Source organism: Lactuca virosa, chromosome 4 (assembly GCF_052849685.1).
Source record: "Lactuca virosa cultivar CGN04683 chromosome 4, Lactuca_virosa_CGN04683_v6, whole genome shotgun sequence".
In the NCBI taxonomy this organism is placed as follows: Eukaryota; Viridiplantae; Streptophyta; class Magnoliopsida; order Asterales; family Asteraceae; genus Lactuca; species Lactuca virosa.
Genome location: NC_136429.1, coordinates 326,239,394 through 326,260,337, shown reverse-complemented (window position 1 = coordinate 326,260,337; position 20,944 = coordinate 326,239,394). Strand labels below are relative to the sequence as shown.

Sequence of the window (20,944 nt, the reverse complement as noted above, 5' to 3'; positions counted from 1 at the left end):
TATTGGGCATTCGTGACCCATTTACATGTTTATTGGGCCCAATGTATTCATCACATGTCTATTGGGCCTCAGTGACCCAATTACATGCTAAATGAGCCTAATTTAGCATTTACATGTTATTGGGCCTTAGTGGCCTATTTACATGCTAATTTAGTGTGGAAATAACTTACACGTCTAATGGGTCATAGTTGCCTTTTCTTCATATTTGTTGGGCCTTACCTTTTTCATTTCATGCATCATCTAGTGTTCGAACTTCTAAATACATATAACATTATACAAATTCATGTGAAAACAAATGGGATCTAGTGAGACGTGTCGGTTGACATCACTGAGTGTATGGCCGTAGCTTGTAGTTATAATCAGAGTCTCCTGGAGGGAGAGCGAGAGTTTGTGTATAGATCTATACGGCGGTGACTCACCCACACCTGAATTGGTCGCTACAGTTAGACTAGGCCAGTCTAGGGTGACAAAACCTTGATCGAAAATCCGGCGTTTGGAAAAATGCAAAGACAGGCAAATCTGTCACTATCATGTATGGTTATAACGACTCATATAGAGATCCATTCCCATTAATACATTACGGAAAATTAAAAACTCGTAAGTCATAATGATACAAAACATTTCTACAGTGCAAAGACCGTGACATTTTTATAAATCAGAAAATATCGGATTTTCTGGGGAAATACTATATCTAAAATACCACTTACTTACAACAGAAAGAATACAAAGAAATTCGAACTGCATTCCTATATGTTATTACTATGAAATTCACACATGCATTATACTTGATTTTCACATCATTTTTCAGACTTTTTTTTACAGGAAATATTGGATTTTCTGGGTTTTACAAATAATACAAAGACTTTCATTCAAACATGCTTATGAACTCACCAACATTATATATGTTGACCTTTTCAAAATAACTTGTATTCTCAGGTAATCGTTAAGCAGAAGGATTTTCAAGTGTGTATGGATTTATTTTATGTAATGTCACTCATCCTACTATTAATACTTTGGATTATGTAATCTATGACAATGTACTTGATGTGAACAATACCAGTTGTAATATGTAATGTTTGGTGATGAATGTGTTATGTTTCATGTATATTCATTGTGATGATATTTCAATTGATAGTCACATGAGCCCTCGGACGTTTCCGCCGTCTCGTTCGGGGGTGTGACAGAAAAGTGGTTAGAATTGGTTAAACAAAAAATGGCGCCAAAACATGGTAGTTATTAAACACAAGGAACCAATACCATCGCCAGGGGATCTGCCCCTTGGATCCTAGTAGGGGCGCTGCCCCTAGACCCCGCCAAGGGGCTGCAGCCCCTTGGAAGCGTTCATCCAGGGGCGTTGCTCCCAGACCCCCTTATTCCCGAGTTCACATTTATCACACCGAGTGTGCACCTCGCACTTCCAAGCTCGGTTCGTAAATGGACTTCGACATATCTCATTCTTAACAATAATTACACGAAAAAATGTTGATAACACTAAAATCACCAATAGATGATCGAGGGAAAGTGAATGTGTGATCGTACACATCCTCCTGCTGATTTATACTTGAGAGATTATTTGATACTCTGACTCTATGGATTTGATCTGAAAACAATGATTGATTATCTTATGGTTTTTTGAAATTGTTTTTAATAAAAATGAAAAATTTTATCATGGTTTTTGGGATGTTACAAAAACTGACATGTTTTTGTCTATATATCGTTCAACTCTATCGATATTGGCGCACCACGTTAGACCCTTGCATGCGTTACCACCTCTTTTAAATGACGTCAACTTACGATCTTTTACGCGCCACATTTATCATATTTACGCATTTTGTCTTTTTTCACCATTTAAGTGCAGCATGCGTCAACTACCTCTTTACGTACGCATCACATCTTCAAGTATATTATCCTTCGACGTTTAGAGCATTCAGTATGGGACAAAAACGTTGTGGAGGAGCCTACATGGCACCTCCACAACGGTGTGATAACATCATACCCAATGCTCTTAGAGTATTTTTCAAGAGTTTACCAACATCATTCTCGTTGGCAATGCATGTAACACGTAACTTGTCCCATCAACAAATTACTCGCATTAATACATTTCATGAAGAAAAAAAAAAGGTCTTACACTAGGGGAGACTGCAGCCTAAGTACATACATGTCGATAAAATAGGAAATAACATCACATTATTACACATTTACTGTTTTGTCTAGGTCATAACTCATAATTAATCATTTAAAACCTAATCAATTAATATCATTAAAAGCCTCCAAAGTGGGAGCCATATATTAGGTTGTGAAATGGCTATTTATAATAATAAATAAACTCTGGAATAATTGATTCCTTGCTTTCTAGACGGGCTAAAAGATGCTAATTTACGATACCCCACACCCACTTCAACTACCATGCTCCCTTCACTTTTCGTGTACGCATATCTGTCGATCTCCTCCGCCATTACCCTCGTGAATGCCGATGCTGGCAAGGCCATTTTCCTCCTCGCCGGTCAGAGCAACATGGCCGGACGAGGCGGCGTAGTAAACGACAAATGGGACGGTTACGTTCCTCCCCAATCTTCCCCGAATCCTGCAATTCTCCGCCTGAGCGCTGATCTCAACTGGCAACCGGCCACCGAACCTCTCCACCGTGACATTGACTATTTCAGAGCATGCGGCGTTGGTCCGGGGATGGCTTTTGCTAACTCGTTGATACGGCAGGATTCGAGCATTGGAACGGTAGGCTTGGTTCCTTGTGCTGTCGGTGGAACCAATATTTCCGAGTGGGCACGCGGTGGGCAGCTTTACAACCAGCTGATTCGGCGGGCGGAGGCGGCGGTGGAAGGCGGAGGCACCGTTCAAGGTTTGCTGTGGTATCAAGGAGAGAGTGACACTGTGAATCGAGAAGATGCTGAGTTGTACCAGCGGAGATTGGAGAGGTTCTTCGATCACGTGCGTCATGATCTCGTTTTGCCTGCCCTTCCAATAATTCAGGTCAGCTAGTGATTCAATTATTCGAGTAGCAGAAAATAAATTACAGTTTTGGTCCTTATGTTTTACATCCATATGTAGTTTTAGTCCTGCTTTTTAAATTTTTACATGAGTTTTTGTTATGGTTTCTAAAAAATTGCATGTGCATATGTAAAATGCCCCTTAAATGAAGAAATTGCCCTTGTATTTGGCTTTTTCTACGCCCCCTTTATTTTTATTTTAGTTTTTAAATAAAATGATCACTCACCACAAGGGATGAAAATTTGGTCCGAAAATTAGAACCGAACCGAATTAGGCCCGAATAAGCAATTTGATTTGGTTTTCGAATATCTATATTATGCTTTTTCGGTTCTCGAGTTATTCGGTTCAGGTTACCTAATAAGAACTTATTCGATTCTACATATTCGACCCGGAATTGAAAAGTCATTGAATTTTAACCCTGATTACTTTTCCTCATTAGTCGCTAAGGTTACCCAAATAAGAGTTTTAATTTTCGGACTATATCTCAAGATTTTAGTGTTTGGATTTTACATTCTTATATCTCAAGAATAGTTAATTCGTGTTTACATTCTTATATCTCAAGAATAGTTAATTCGTGTTTCATGTTTATTGTTTAGTACGTAGCTTCATAACTATATCTCAAGATTTTAGTGTTTGGATTTTACATTCTTATATCTCAAGAATAGTTAATTCGTGTTTACATTCTTACTACACAAATTCTAACTTTTTTTTGCACCTTTGAAAAAATTATGTATACTTTCCATTATTTTTAATTAACAAATTTGTATTCTTTAAAAGATTTGTTATGGAATCATAAGCTAAAAAGTCATAAAAAATGCAATGTTTATAATCATATTGTAAATGTTGTTCGGGTTATTAGGGTTATAAAATCATAATACGGTTTATTCGGTTCTTTTCAGTTATATTAGGTCGTTAATCATCTTATACATGTTATTAAGGTAATAACTAAACCCAATTGATAAATATTCGAACCGAACCGAACCCGTATTGGTTAATCGGTCCGGTTTCGGTTCATACAATTACCCTTATTCGGTCTTTGGGTTATTCGGGTTCGGGCCGGTTTGGTCCGGTTCCGACCCAAATAACATCCCTATCCACCACTACCTTTCTTTGGAAATCCAACCACCAACCACCCGTCACAACTACCGTCACCGCCATTACCATTGTTGCCACTAGAAACCACAACCACAACCATCTCCATCACATCACCCCATTACCAACATCACCAATTACCAACATTACCAACATGACCATCACCACTGTCACAATCACTTTAAATTAAAATGAAAACCTAAGCCTTAATCATAATGAAAACCCGACCCCTGAAACCGTCTAACCTCTTTGTCATCAATACCATCACCACAACCAAATGATGATAGAAAAAAAAAAAGACTAAGATAGAAAAACAGTGTCACAGTTGAAAGCAATGAGAGTTCCAAGCGGAGATGAATGCAAATGAGATACAGATTATGGTGAGATTGCAAACATTCAAAATTGTATTCAATTATACTATCAGAATTGTCTTTAACCTAGTACACATGTGTAGTGTAATTAAATCTTATGAATATTGGAATTATCTTTAAGCGAGTACACATGTGTAAATAAATATTATAACAATTGGAATTGTCTTTAACCGAGTACACATGTGTAATTAAATCTTATAACTATTGGAATTGTCTTTAACCGAGTACACATGTGTAATTAAATCTTATAACTATTGAAATTGTCTTTGACCGAGTACACATATGTAATTAAATCTTATAAGTAGCTAGATCTTAAAAACTAATCCTAGACAAGAGTTCTCATATTAATAATTTGGATCAGACCTAATCCATAATTGATGTCATGGGTCCGATTTAATTTGATATCTACTTTATGTTTTATTTTGTTGCAAGACAGGTGGCATTAGCCTCCGGTGCAGGGCCATACATAGAAAGGGTAAGAGAGGCTCAGTTAGGAATGTGGCTCGTGAATTTACGAACTGTTGATGCAATGGGCTTGAGACTTGAACCTGATCGGTTGCACCTTACGACAACATCTCAAGTAACGTTAGGGGAAATGTTAGCCCAAGCCTTCCCTCGAGACCACCTTTCTCCTATCATAAGTCAAGCTTCAAGAACGCCTCCCAATTATATATTTTTTTGTTATCTATTTTTTATTATTTAAAATTTATTCATATTTATATTGACATTAAACACATCATCAAGATAGCAAACCTCATATTTCATTTAGTCAGAGTAGCATATTTTTCTAATTGTTTGAGTTTTGAATGAATAATTGTAATTCTAATGCACAAATTAGTAATTTTAATACTAAAAGTTCAATACTCTTTTTATGAACTATCTTTTCTCTATTTTATTATAAGTCACGGTATCTTAATGTCAGAAGCGCAAGTACATCTTCCATGCGATCGTGTTTACATATTTTTTTCGGCACCCGCAATAAACGCATGGTGGTATTATGTGCAATTTCACAAACCAATGGGAGGGGTTGAGTTAGTCCTACTCACAAGTTTGATTAAAGTCTCGGGATTGGTGGGTGTGGAATTTGGGTGTTGTTGGCGATTTTACAGATAGAGACTCTCGTCTCTATATAGATGATTATACGCTTTCGCATGGCTCGAGACCTACCAGTTTGAATAAGTTTCTTCCAATCAAGGTTTACATTTTCCATTAGCGTTTCTTATTAAACCGGCTGCTAACTAAAGATAACCTTATAGCCCGGGATATTGATGTTTCGTTTTCCTTTTGCCCGATATGTGGTGATGATGCTAAAGAAGTTAATCATGTTTTCCTTCATTGTGAAGTGGCAAAGGACATGATTTCTAAACTCAAAAAATGGTGTGATGTTAGTTTCTCTTCTTTTTCTTTGGTGTTTGACTTGGATCATTTTCTTTTTCCCATCTCTCGGTGACCCATAAATTATTGGTTGATGCGGTTATTTCTACAGCCTTGTGGAGCTTATCAAACTTCATAAATAAGTGTCTTTGAAAGATCTAGACCAAAAAAATAGGTTATTGATGATACCGCCACTACTTCTTCTTGTTGGGTTGTTTGTAGGAAACATAAGTTCCATATTGATTGAAATTTATGGCTTCAAAACCCAATTTTAAATACTTTGATGTAATTTCCGTTTTCTCTTAGCTTCTTACTAGGGTTATTTTTTATATATACATATTTATCCGTTCAAAAAAATCAGTGGTTCAAATCTTGACACAACTAAAATATTGAGAGTGTTCTAATTCACCTTTCCACATGTGACATCCCCATTTTTACGGTCAGAAAAGACCGATTTCGTTTATGCTTTTATAATAAAATCAGAGTAATCTTTCAATTAAAAATGTTGCGAGTTTGTTCCCAAAACAAAATATGATAAAATTTATCAAAACATTTCTTAAAGAAATGTATTTCATTTCATTACAAACTCGGGATGTCAACATCGATATAGACCAAAAGCATAAACAATACAATATAGGCCTTACAACATTTATTTACATCTACTGGCCTATAATCCAAAATCCTTCGTCATCATCCAACTATGCTCTTGTTCCACTACCTGTAATACAGAAAGCTGAGCGGGTCAAGCTTGGGAGCCTGGTGAGCATATAGTGTTTTCAACTCACAATAAATAAATTTATTAATTTCATCAACCAACAATAAATTTATTAATTTCATCAACCAACAATAACCCTGGTTACCCATTCCCGTTATCTTCACTTTACGTCACTAAACACCTATCATAAGGGACCTAACTAAGGATCATTATCGGGATGGACAATTCTGCTAAGGGGATTCCTCAGCTATATATTTCCGTAAGGCAATCATGAGGGGGATGGAGTACACCGGTGAACACATCGTTCACAAACACCTACAGGTTGCGAGCCTGCTAGCGTTCCACTGGACTGTCTAGAAAGGTCCGTGGTCGTCATCTATACTCCGCTAGATGACTGGAACATCAACAACTCCGAGGCCTCTCATCATTTTATTTCATCACACATCAACTATTTCATCTACCCATGTTATACCCAATATATTTGTAGATAAAAATACATATACAATTTAAATCATTTTAAACATGTATAAAACATTCATTCAACATCCATCTCAAATAAACAGACAATATATATACACATAGCACGTATTTTATATAAAATAATTCATATCTATGTGTAAGATGAAAGTCACTATACACTCAATTGATAAGATGGTGATTGGACAACACTTCGTTCCTTAAAACAATCTTTTTCGATGAAACCAGAAGGTTTGCTAAAAAACCGGGATTTACGAGGGCAGAGTTTCGACTCAAAAAACTCTTTTTCTCGGAGACTTCGGGCTCTCGGGGCTTTCTTCTGGTGCTAGGAAGGTACCCTAGGCTTCGGGGGGTTTAGTGTAGCTTAAAAGATAGTATAAGGGTGAAAGAGATTTGAAATTGGCAAAAAAAATCGGGCAGCCTCGCACCCCTTTTATACGTGACCGAAGCCACTCATTACGTTGGGCGTAACTTTTTGGTACGCGGGGCGTACTACTTTGTTCAGCTCTACGCTGGGCGTAGGGGGAACGTGGCGCCTGATCGGATTCCGAGCTTCGGACGCATGCAAGCTATACATACATGTTCACCATGCGAAGGAGTAGGGGGACGTGGCCGACTCCGGACCATGTACACGAGTACGTTGGGCGTACTCCCCCAAATTTTATTTTTTAAACTTAAAAAATTTAAAACTTTCGCATACGAGCTCTGTTTTTGACGTTCTTTATATCCACGCGTAGGTAAGACCGTGCTCTACAACTTTCATTTAGACTCCGTCTGCTAATTTTGACTTTATTTTTAAAGTTATATTTTTAACAGGCCGGGACATGAAAAGTCCGTTAAAAATTCATAACTTCTTCATCCGACGTCCATTTTTGTCTGTCTTTTTACCGTTGAACTACTATCGACAAGATCTTCGATTCTCGTTTAGGTTGTGTTGGCTAAAAATCACTCGATCTATATTTTGAATTCCGGGCTACATACTGCTATGCCAAATCTTAGAAAATTCATAACTTCCTCATACGAAGTCAAATTTGGACATTCTTTTTATGCACGCTCTCGGTTTAACGTATACTAAGACTTTCATTTAGATCACTAAGGCAAAAAAGCACTTTATCGTAAACTCACTTTTTACGTCACACAGCGTCGTGCCGGTTCTGTCGCGAAACTTCGACAGGTCATAACTTCTTCGTTATAACTCGGATTTCGGCGTTCTTTATATCTCCGGAATCCTTGTTACGACCACTACAACTTTCTTCATAGATATCAGCTTTATCTAACTTTTTATTTTTATCCTTAATTTATTATATCATCATAATTAAATATAAGGTACATAAATTCACATAATTCATTCTTATAATTCATCTTTATTACTTCAAAAAGATTTACAATGGTTGACCTAGACTATTACTTTATCATTAATGCTTAGCCCAGAAACACGGGCGTTACAATTCTCTCCCCATTAGGATGATTTCGTCCTCGGAATCATACATCAGCAAACAAATGCGGATAACGACTCATCATGTCACTCTCCATTTCCCAGGTGAGATTTGGGCCTGTTTCCATCGTACAAACACTAAATCGACCATCTTGCGTCACAACTTCTTAGTCTTATGGTCAATGATTGCCTCTGGTTCTTCAATTAGCCTCTTGCTTATAACCATCCTTAACTCAGAAATTGGAATTATGTCGGGAACTTCTCCTGTGAACTTCCTCAAATAACACACGTGGAAAGTGTTATGAATACCATCTAGTTCTTCTGGTAGTCCTAGCTTGCAAGCTTGGTTCCCAATCATCTGAAGAATTTTAAACGGTCCAATGAACCTTGGACTCAACTTTCCTCTTTTTCCGAATCTTATAAGTCTCTTCCACGGTGAGACTTTAAGCAAAACCAAATCTCTAACTTCGAATGTCATCGGTCGTCGCTTTTTGTCAGCATAGCTCTTTTGACGATCCTGAGCTGTTAACACCCTTTCCCTAATTACTTTTAACTTTTCAGCAATCTGATGGACTGTTTCAGGGCCCATAAACTGCTTTTCTCCGGCTTCAAGCCAACATGACGGTGTTCGACACTTTTGTCCATACAAAGCTTGATAAGGTGCCATCTTCATTCTCGAGTGGAAACTATTATTGTAGGAAAATTCTACCAGAGGTAAATGTTTATCCCAGTTACCTTGGAATTCCAGGGTACATTCTCTTAGCATATCCTCCAATGTTTGAATCGTTCGTTCGCTCTGACCATCGGTTTGCGGATGGTAGGCTGTACTTAGACACAACTTCGTACCCAATTCCTCTTGTAGACTTCTCCAAAACCTTGACGTGAAATGACTATCACGATCTGATACAATCGTTAAAGGAACACCGTGTAGTCTTACTATCTCCTTCACGTAAGCATTTGCAAGTTTATCCATAGACCATTTTTCATTGGCTGCTATGAAGTGTGCACTTTTAGTAAACCGATCAACGAGCACCCAAATCATGTCTTGACCGCTCTTCGTTCTGGGCAGTTTAGTCACAAAATCCATGGTGATGTCTTCCTATTTACCCATAGGTATAGGTATAGGTTCTAAACTCCCATACGGTTTCTGATGTTGTGCCTTAACTCTCGCACATGTCACACACTCGGCCACATACTTTGCAACATCGAGCTTCATCGTCGGCCACCAGTAGTAGGGTTTCAGATCCCTATATATTTTCGTGCTGCCGGGATGAATCGAGTACATGGTCTTGTGAGCTTCTTCCATCAGAAGATCTCTTATTCCTCCCGTCTTAGGTACCTAAATCCTATCTTGGAATACCTTCAGTCCTTGACCGTTTGTACCAAACACTAACGTTTTGCCTAAACGTTCTTCCTTTCAGTCATTTTTCTCTGAAGCTTCTTCTTGTGATTTCTTGATGCTTTCCACAATCGTTGAGACAACTTCGATTCTTAATGCCCTTGGACTTTTCTTTTCGAGGCTCAATTTTCGGTTTAAAGCATCAGCTACAACATTTGCTTTACTAGGGTGGTAAAGTATTTCACAATCATAATCCTTAAGCAACTCTAGCCAACGTCGTTGACTCATGTTCAATTCCTTCTGATTAAATAGATATTGAAGACTCTTATGATCAGTGAAAAGTTTGCACTTTGTGCCATAAATATAACACCTCCATGTCTTTAGGGCGAATATTACCGCTGCCAACTCCAAATCATGAGTGCGGTAGTTCTTTTCATGTTCTTTCAATTGTCTCGATCCATATGTTATCACTTTATCCCTTTGGGTCAGAACACAACCTAACCCAACTCCAGATGCATCGCTATAAACTGCGAAGTCTTCAAATCCATTAGGTAAAGAAAGAATCGGTGCTTCACACAACTTCTTCTTTAGCTTCTCGAATGCTTCCTCGTACTTCTCATTCCAAGTATAGGTAGCTCCTTTATGCGTCAAAACCTGTTAATGGAGCAGCTATCAAAGAAAAGCCTTGGATAAATCTTCGGTAATATCCGGCTAATCCCAGAAAGCTTCGGATCTCCGTGGGACTCTTTGGTTGTTCCCACTTTATTATACCTTCAATCTTAGCTGGGTCAACCATAATCCCTTCTTGGTTAACCACATGACCCAAAAATAGGACTTCTTGAATCCACAAATCACATTTGGAGAACTTTGCATACAACTTCTCCTTCTTCAGAACTTCTAACACTTCTTTTACTTCGGCTATAGAAATCGAATGGTCATATTCCAACGACCTTCCTTTGCACGTCGCAAAAATACTTAATGCATTACACCGTTGTCTTTACGAGTCAAATACTAACACTAAAGGAACTTTCCTTTATGTTCTAATGTAGTACAATCACATCATAGCATGTACCATTTCTAGCTAATGCCTACTTAATAATTTAACGAAGGTTATTATAATTCTATTAATTACTGTGATCACCTCCTTCTCAAATCTTTTGACTAAAGTTGGTCACTACACCAGACATGGTTCTCTGAACCAATCAACTCACTTTGCAGATTTATATAAAAAATAATTGATTCTTTATGGCGACTAGGGTTTAAACAAAAAATCATATTCCTAATCATCACCAAAATGATGGTAATGACAGAACTGACGAAATAAACTTAGCTACCAACACCTTAGTTACCTTATGACTTTTTCTGATCCAAGTGTGAGTCCTGTGCTTTGGGTAATAGAGGCCTCTACTACCTTTCACACCTACTCATACTCGTCCAAAGAATTGTCACGCAGTCCCTAAGTCACCATACCAAAAATCACAAAGCAACTTATCACATATGAGTGTGTTCAGACAAGCACATACAAAAATTCCTCCTAGACTCAACTGGGGATGTCGCGTCTCTATCAAGCACATCTTGGCTTTCCTAGAATCACCTTCCAGGACCCTTCTCACGTATATACTTGATTTATCATATTCTCATACTTTTCATAGTTCTCTAGGAATTTCACTCCAAACTTTCCACAAAAATTCTTTCTCGGGTAGTGCTAGTCCACAAGGCACACTAAACCAGAATATACTCTAGCGGTATGGAGACAAATGATCTCCAACTACTTGTATCATTTTCTAACTCATGCAAGTTTCCATGCATATCATCCTTCCATGACATCATCATTAATATTAGAAGGTTCGCTTCTCATTTGTACCTCTTTCATGTCTACTTCATAAGGGTCAATCCTAGGAAGTCTTCATTTTAGCTACATCTCAGCATGTTCTATTAGCTTGAACTTGGTTCTCTGTCATTCCTAACAACAATATATCTTCTCATGCAATACTATGGGCGTATTACTTTTTCAACTAAGTATTCTACATTACTTAGACAAGTAAGTCACTCAGACTTTCACAATCAAATGACTCATTTCACCACCCTAATCATGTATGTTAAAGTCGACTTAGCACACTATGCAACTTTCGTAAGGATGAGATAGAAGTAAATTGTCACTCTATATTTTTAAATACTAAGTCTGAGCATCCAGTATAGGGTACAAATCAGCTCTTATTACACCACTCGAACTGCATACTATATCTTCGGAATCCTTGTTACGACCACTACAACTTTCTTCATAGATATCGGCTTTATCTATCGTTTTATTTTTATCCTTAATTTATTATATCATAATAATTAAATATAAGGTACATAAATTCACATAATTCATTCTTATAATTCATCCTTATTACTTCAAAAAGAGTTACAATGGTTGACCTAGACTATTACATCATCATTAATGCTTAGCCCAAAAACACGGGCGTTACACCACATAACATAGACTGCTCATATGAATTCGTTTAACATTATTTCATATTTATTTCTTGAGTTTTAGCATATCAAAATCGATTTTCTAAAAATGATAAAACGACAATGGAAGCATCAAAATTATGAATAAACTTAAAATTCTTTTTAACCCGCCAATTATCATTTTGCAAGACATGGAAAGATTAACAACAACCATAGAAGGAAAAAAGTGTTACAACTGTTGAAGACTTTGAGTCCTCTCGGGAGGTTGAAAGTTGATGGAGATGGAAAAAGACTCAAAGTAGAGGTTCTCCAAAAGTATCCTCCAAGCAAGAGTAAATGTAACATCCCATTTAAAATAAAATAATTAAATGATAAACCCGGAACCCCGAGAGGTAATTTTTACTATTATTTTATATTATTTTAGCCCAAAAATTAAATAATAATTAGCGGGGTGTTGATTTCGGAGAGCCAAGTGGCATAATCTAGAAGTTGGGGGTTAAAAGTGTAAGTTCCGGATTGGTTTTGTAAGTATTTATGAAGGCAGGGACCAAATGGTAACTTCTTGGAGTTCATTTGAAGAGATTTTGGAGTGATAGGGGCTGAATAGTAACATATGGACTCCATTTGAGAATAATTTGTAGAGGAGGGGTTGTTTTGTAACTACTGGACTTATTATGAAAAAGAATTATGGGAGCAGGGGTTTAAAGGGTAAATTAAGGATTTGTTTTGAAAGAACATAGAGGAGGAGGGACTATTCTTGTCATTATGGTTCGAAGTTTGAAAGGGACGGGTATATAACGTTCACCTCCCCGGTAAACCCTAATCCTAGATGCATTCTTCCCAGCCGCCAACTTCACCACCCTTATACCCCCTCCATCCGCCCACCACCACCATAAGGACCCTCCTCGGCCACTGTTTCCATTTGTTGCCTCGTTAACGGACGTCCGCCATCCTCTTTCTTCTCGACTAGTGTTCCGGCCGCCATTTGGGTCGTCACCATGGTCCACCGGCTAGGGAAATGTTCCCATTCGCCGCCGACGAAGACGAGGAGTCACCTCTTCGGTCACGATTCAGTCGTGGGGAAACAGAAGACCGACGACTTTAGGGGCTGGTGTAGGCCATGAACCAGTCATAGAACCGCCTAGTGCCGCTGCCGCCGTCAGGACCATTTCTGCCGCCTTCCCCATGATGTTGTCGTGCGCCTCCGCGTGGATGACTGAGTTTTGGTGTGTCCCTCCGTGTCTTGTGCTCAAGTTTCATATTTGTGGGTTTCAGTCGAGAAAAATGCCATGAAGAACCACCATGGCAGCCGGCCATGGTGGCAGCCGTCAGAAACGAAGCTATTACCATTGCTGACGTACCTAAACACCACCAGCCACCGTGGGAGGTGGCTGTGAGTTGTGTAGGTGTGTGATTCTGCTTCTAATATGTTTTGTGGGTGTTTGTCTAGCCGGAAACCAAGAAATGGCCAACACCACCACCACCGTGAGGTGGTGGCTGCCACCATCTACCACCACCGGCCACCGCAAGGATGGCTATGTGTGTGTGTGTGTTTTTATTAGTATGTGTGTGTGTTTTATTTGGATCGAGTTGTAATTTGTAAATGGTGTCCGCAATAATAATAGAAAAATCCATAACCACCACCGTGAGGTGGTGGCTGCCGCCTCCTGCCGCCACCAACTGCCGTGTTGGGTGGCGGTGTGCCTCGCTTGTGTTTTGATTCATTTGGGGATGCTTGGATAAAGTGGGCCCAATGAAACCCTAGTGGGCCCAATGAAACCCTAATGGGCCCAATGAAGCCCTAATTGACCTAAAAGCCCAACCTTTTGATTAATGGGCTAGTATTGGGTAGGAAACCCTAATTCGAGTTTGGAAAACCCTAATGACATTAAACCCTAATTTTGGGGAATTATCGGGACCCGCACTTGAATTAATTACTAAACTTAAAATAATAATTAATAATCATTGGCAAATTAACCTATGGCAATACTGGACTTATTGGATTAAGTCCTAAATGGGTTAAGTAGAAAACACTTAACCCTAATCATCATTTCATGTGGAAACCCTAATTTCACTTGGGCCTTGAGTTGGGTCTTTCTATTGGGCTTTGGTGATTGGACAATTAATGGGCTTTCCAAGAATAAGTAAATGGACTAAATAATTGTATGGGTTTTAGGATAAGGCCCATGTGAGAGTCTTGGGCCCAATTTGGAAAAGCGGACCATAAATGGGCCATAATTGGGCCTTTATGATTATGTGATATTGGGCCATGGGAATACCAATAGTTAGGACTAGATTTAATGGATGGGCCTTAAGGAAATACCATGTAGAGGTCTGGGCCCAATTTGGAAAATTGGGCCATATGTTGGGCTTTGGCCCATTACTTGATTATTGGGCCTTTAGAGTGTGAGTTGGACCTTGGGCTTGGAACCCAATTATGAATTGGGTATTTTTGATGTTGGCAGTTCGGTAATCTGTCAACCAGCAGCTGGAGTTTCATCTACGGGACTTCAGCAGTGCCAGGTGAGTTCTCCTCACTATATCAACAGGGTCTAAGGCACCAATGCCGACCCTTTTCTGATTTGTATCCGGGTTATTGCATGTTATGCTTATTGATTTATATCCTAGTAGTTAGTATGGTGATATGCTTAGTGACCTGGTTAGGTCGGTATCCTAGTATATAGGATGATGCTATGTTTAGTGACCTGGTTAGGTCGGTATCCTGGTATATAGTATGTTGCTATGATTGATGATATGTTAGATTGGTTTGACTGTTATGTATATGCTAGCTTATGGTATTATGTGCACATGTTTGTTTGATTGGGGGTTGGGTTGAGGCGGTCCTGCTTTATGCTAAAGGCCAACATACCTAGGGCGGTCCGGATAGACTACAGGCCCATGTGGGCATGTTAGTCAGACCGAAGGCCCGACGAGCAGTCCGGATAGGCTGTAGGCCCTGCGAGGTGGTCCAGACGTGCCGAAGGCTCGGAGAGCAATCCAGATAGACTGAAGGCCTGCGAGGCGGTCCAGTCAGGCTGAAGGCTCATTACGCATGTTGTTTGCTTATATGTTATATGATGTGGTTATATTGGTATGACGTTGGTATTTTGGGGGTAACTCACTAAGCCTTCGAGCTTACATTTATCTATTATTGTTTCAGGTACTTCTAATGATCGCGGGAAGGCGAAGGCGTGATCGTGCACCTCTTCATGTTTTATGATTTGATTCTGGGAAACTCTGACATTAAACCATTTTGAAAACATGTTTGTAATAATTATCGGTTTTTGAATAATTTAAAAAGTTTTAAATTGACTTGAATTATATGGATGTTACAAGTTGGTATCAGAGCCTTGGTTTGAGTGAATTAGAGGAACACTTGTGTGAATCCAGTCTCAAATCAAGAAAGGAATTTCAAAAGCATTTTCAAATGGTTTTCAAAATAATAAAGGAGGATGCAAGTGTACGATCAGTCGGAGCTCGCGGATAGACCCCAAAATACCTTACGGATTATTTGATTTGTGATATGTAGAATAGCATGCTAGTACTAGGCTAGTGATCTTCAGGAATTGCATGATAGAATTGCCTGATTATATGATGCCTGGTAGCCTAGGGTTTTCCTTATATGAAATTGACATCATTACTGTAGTTGCTTAGTGTATGCATCACGACCGTACATAATTAAGATCTTATAGCTTAAGAATGTTTGGTTTGACCTTATTTACTGTTCTTGTTTGAAGAATGGCTTAGGGTAGGAGCAGGTATTTGAAAGTCTATAGGGTCCAGCGTTATGTATGGCTAGCATACACGAGTGTTGCAGGGTTGGTGGAAGTTTCATGGGTGAGTTGTGAGAGGCTGGGAGGCCAGTTACGAGATATCTAGCATTCCTCTAGGAGTGAGGATTGAGCGCTCGCTATGTTTATGTATATTGTTAGGGTGTTGTGGTGATACTTGAAACAAATATGGGTAGGTGTGGAAGGTAGTATGGGCCCGTACTACTGAAAGCACAGGACCCATACGCGTAGCAAGGAAGTCACAACCCCTAGGGTTTGGTTGAAAGTTGGTTCCCTGTCATTATATGGGTTATCGAAGATCTTTCTGGAGTATTATCAGAATGGTAGTTACGAGACGTCTTGAGACCAGGTCTGGGTCAGGATCGGGAGCTGGCAGCCAGGATAGGTCAGCATTGTCATAGGATCGTGTCAGTGAGATCATCCGGGAGGAGGTGATCGAGATTGTCCGGGGTCAGATTCCAAAGATGTTTGGGTCTATCAATACCGTCATGGTTGAGTACTTTGATGAGCGCTATGTAGCTATTGCCAAGACGGTTGCCGCGACAACTATATCAGCTTTAACGACGGCAGGGGGAGGAGCTGGTCAAGCTCTCCAATACCATGACTTGTTATTGGGACGTATTCTGATGAGCAGAGGGCTGCAGTTACTTGGGATGAGGGAGATGTTCCGTACTCGTTACATTCCCCGGGTTGAGCGGCGGAGGCTGGCATAGGAGATTCTGGATTTGAGGCTTCGAGGGTTTTTTTCGAGGCCAGGATTTGAGTCGTAGGGACTCCGGTAGGGAGTGATGATTATGATCAGCTAGAGTTTTGTAGCTAGAAGTAGAATGGATAATAGATGGTTTGGAATGTCGTTTTCTAGGGCAAGGATTATGCCCTTTTAGTTTTCGAACTTGAAGGAGTGAGCAGGCTTGTGACCCCAGGATCAGGTTGTATTCCAGCTCGGGGTCAGTTGGTCGTCGGGATTGGCAACAGTAGTTCAGCGCTGGTGAGCGCGGGTGGGTCGATGTGGCATAAGTACTTAGTGAGGTCCGGTTCGCCTTGGATCTCTTGTATCAGGCAGCAAGCATTTATTGTGCGATCTATTGCACTTTTGGGATTGGAGACTATGTCTTGGGAGTAGTTTTGTAGCCCAATATAGGGCATATGTTGCTTCAGCTATTGCAGTTCAGCTGTGAATGCTCGAGCTGGTGAGTGAGTCAGGGTGCGAGACCCTGAATGATATTAATTCTAGAGCCGGGGACGGGAGATTTGTTGGAGCACTTTGGGAAGAAGGGTATTATGTGGGAGGTCTGCAGACAGGGTCCCACATGATGGTTATTCAACGTTGTCAGGATTCAGTAGTTCAATAACCGTTATTAATTAGCGGAGGAAAACGCCAAGGGAAGTAACTTGTTGCTGAGATGTTAGTTGGAGCATCTACCTTTTGGACTTCAGGATTTGAGTGTGGGATCATTCAAATATTAGGGACTGTCGGTTTCACTGGGATTCAAGAAGTGTCAGCTAGTTCTTAGTGTGTGATCACTTGTGATTGGCTGGTAATGGAGCACTAGTTGGAAAGAGTTGGTTGTCATCAGATCGATCGTTGGAATGTGGGGACGATTGGGAATTCTCCAACTTTCATGTATTGTGAAGACTTATTCGAATCTAAGTGGGGGAGAATTTGTTGGATTAGCTGTCTAAGTTCATAAATATTTCTGGAATGTACTTGACCTGATTAGCATGGTCCATTTGGGTTGCATGGCATCATGCATTTGGATAGACCAAAATGAGAGAAATAACACTTAAGGTTTATTAATATATTATAAGTTCTAATATATTAAGAATATTATTTAATTAGTATTGATCAAGAATTAATTTGGAATTAATTAAGTGATCAAAAGAAGACTAATTAAATATATGGGTTGATTGTGTAAATCACCCATACTTGTATAGTGGGCTAATGCTCCATGGATTATCAAGTTGGGCTAAAACCCATAGGATGCTCCATGGATGCTCCATGGTGTCTTTGAACCCATGGATCATGGAAATGAAGAGCCATGTCAAATTAGGGTTTACATGGTGTAACCCTACTTATGACACACTATAAAAGGAATATGTGAGCAACCAAAATCGGCTACTAGTGAGCACTAGTGTGAGAACAAGAGGGCATAGCCGATTTTAGAAGTGTTCTATTTCTCTCAATGTTATTCCAAATGTATTTGGTGTTGTGTGAGACATTTGAGGCATCACACTTGAGGTGCTAGGCTCACAAGGTTGTCAAGGAATCCAAGCAACTAAAGGTATGTATTTCTTACTATCTTTTATGTTTAAAAGTTCCCCATGTATGCTAGATAGGTTATGAACCTTATCAATTTTGCATGTATCATAGATAAAACATAGATCCAAGGTTTCTAGGGTTGCATGTACACCATAGGAGTGTTAGAATGCTCAAAACCCAAAAGTGGTATCATAGCCTAGGCTTGTTTGCTTGATATTTGATGCAAAATTGTGAAAAAAGCTGAAAAAACTTGCTGTCTGGACAGTGGACTCGCCGAGTCCATGGGGGGACTCGACGAGTCCAAGCACAAACTCATCCTACTCGTCGAGTAGGTTCATGCACTCAACGAGTAGGAGCCCCAGAATGTAGTTTTTCGACTTTTGCTGCTGGAAATGGACTAGAAACATTACCCTAAACTGTTTTGGTCTTATTAAACTTGTTTTAGATGGTGTAATGGTTATGCTAATCCATTTTTAATAGCTATTATCAAAATTTCAAGTTTTATATGATTAATTTTATGATTCTTGAAATTGTTGATATGCATGTTCATGAACTTATTAGTTTAGAAGATCATAGGAATTATTTGTAACTTACTTGTTAGTTTAATTCTTGATCATTATGTGTTTTAATTGAATCCATAATTTGTCCTCAAGTTATGGATTACCAAAAGTCATTCTTTTAAGGTCCATTAAAGAAACACATAGGTTACATAAAATGAAAAGTCACTCATTTTATTAAACCATTAACTCATAAGTTATGAAAGATGAAAAATTTTGAAAGTTACAAAACTTGCCCTCAAGTTTTGGAACATGTAAAGTCACTTTAAAAACTTTAGTTCCAACCCCTAGAATTTTAAAAGTTAAAATCCAACACTTATACTTTATAATATTATTAGTTAATAATATATATATATATATATATATATATATATATATATATATATATATATATATATATATATATAAGAGAAATTAGTCTTACCGTTAGTAGGCCTCATTCACGAAGTCGGCCTATAAGGGGGGTATAAGGTTGCTGCCTATAAAATGGCACCTTAATGGGTGTCCACTCTCACCCACCGCTTCCATGATCGGTGGAGGGTCGTTAGCCGAACGGGTAGGACAAGGACTAGAATTCTCCCTTCATTAAAAGTATTAATGATGAATATAAAGTAACTAAACCTTTTATAAATTCCCAATCTTAGTTACTTTAGGAAAATGTGAATAAGGTGCTAACCCATGAAATTACACTTTGCACTTTGTTTAAGTCGGTTAGTGGAGCGCGTGTGGTTAACCGGCACACTAGCTGGGCTTAAGAAGGTAGGCAAAGGGTAACTTAATGTTTATCATAGTATCGATGGAGCACGTGTGGTTAACCGGCACATCAATTGATGGGTAATACATTAAGGGTACCAATTAATTTGCATGGTTACTTCACACCTTGTTTTTGATCCTCGGCATCCCAGTCACAAAACCTGAAGGGCGCACTCGAGATTGAAACATGTCATTGAAAGTTCAATGAATCTCAAAAGATCTAGGAGTTTCAAATCCAATTAAAACCTAATAAATTTTTTCGTTTTTCATGGTGGAAATTAATGAATCGTCATTCACCTACCTTCAAATATTTTATAGCATGGATTACGACATCCCTCTTCCAAGTTATAAAATATTGTGTTGGGTCCTAGCCTTAATATTTCATATTGGGTGTTATATTAAGGACTTTAAATCAACTATCTTGAATATCTCCCAAAAGATGTCTGGTTCAGACAATTATGATCTTCCCAAAAACTCTTGGAATAGGCTTTCCTAATGAAGATGATGTCCCGTGACTGCATCATGGAAATCATACTTCAATTCCTCCACCTCCTCCAATTATTCTCCCTATCCCACAAGTTAAAGGATACTCAAGCCCTATTGGCAAGCAAGGTCTGTGTGTGATCACATCTTGGAGATGAAGTCACATATTGACAAGCCGGGAGAGTTGGGTGTCAAAGTCTTGAGAAAGTTGGTTGTTCAATCAATTTCTAAGTCACATAGTGAGTGTCCTTTGGGACTACTATGTAAAAGACTATGACATGACCCTTAATGATCTTATCTATTTGCTAGGTGCTGCTGAATCAGAAATGATTTGGAGCTCTGGTAAAGCAAATTTGATTAGTAGATCAACTTCCCAAACTACCATGGACATTGACAAATTGGTGACATCGGAAATCCAGAAAGCTTTCTCTTCCCAATGGAAAGGGATCAGCCATAGTCAACTCGGTTGACCAAGTGGTAAAGAGAAAGGCAAGTCTGAGATAGTCCACTGCACTATTCCCAAAGGTCCATATGTTTATGTTGCCAAAGGAAGGGGCATTGGTTGCGAAGCTGCCTTAACTACCTGAAAGATCTGAGAGAAGGTCTAGTCAGAAAGTTTGATTCTGCTTTAGGTAAATCCACTATTTAACAATGTTAAGTTCCTTATTGATGATTCTTAATACAAAATGTGACTCGGTTACATTTTTGTGTTTGGCAGAGTCAAGCAAAGGGAAGAGTATGCTGAATCTGATCGCGAAGATGGATTTCAATCGCATGGTTCGAAGATCGGATTCTCGAGCTACTACTTAGAGAGTTATGATAGATTGCTAGGAAATA

The 20,944-nt window shown here is 39.0% G+C and overlaps 1 protein-coding gene across 1 annotated transcript; it reads left to right on the top strand.

The window, feature by feature from the left end:
* Nucleotides 1–2,336: 2,336 nt before the first annotated feature.
* On the top strand, nt 2,337–5,295 carry LOC145108534 (putative carbohydrate esterase At4g34215). Its single transcript, XM_079045572.1, has 2 exons — nt 2,337–2,988; nt 4,906–5,295. Exons 1-2 carry the CDS (start codon nt 2,407–2,409, stop codon nt 5,170–5,172), a joined length of 849 nt encoding a protein of 282 aa, XP_078901698.1. The 5' UTR covers nt 2,337–2,406; the 3' UTR covers nt 5,173–5,295.
* Nucleotides 5,296–20,944: the final 15,649 nt, after the last annotated feature.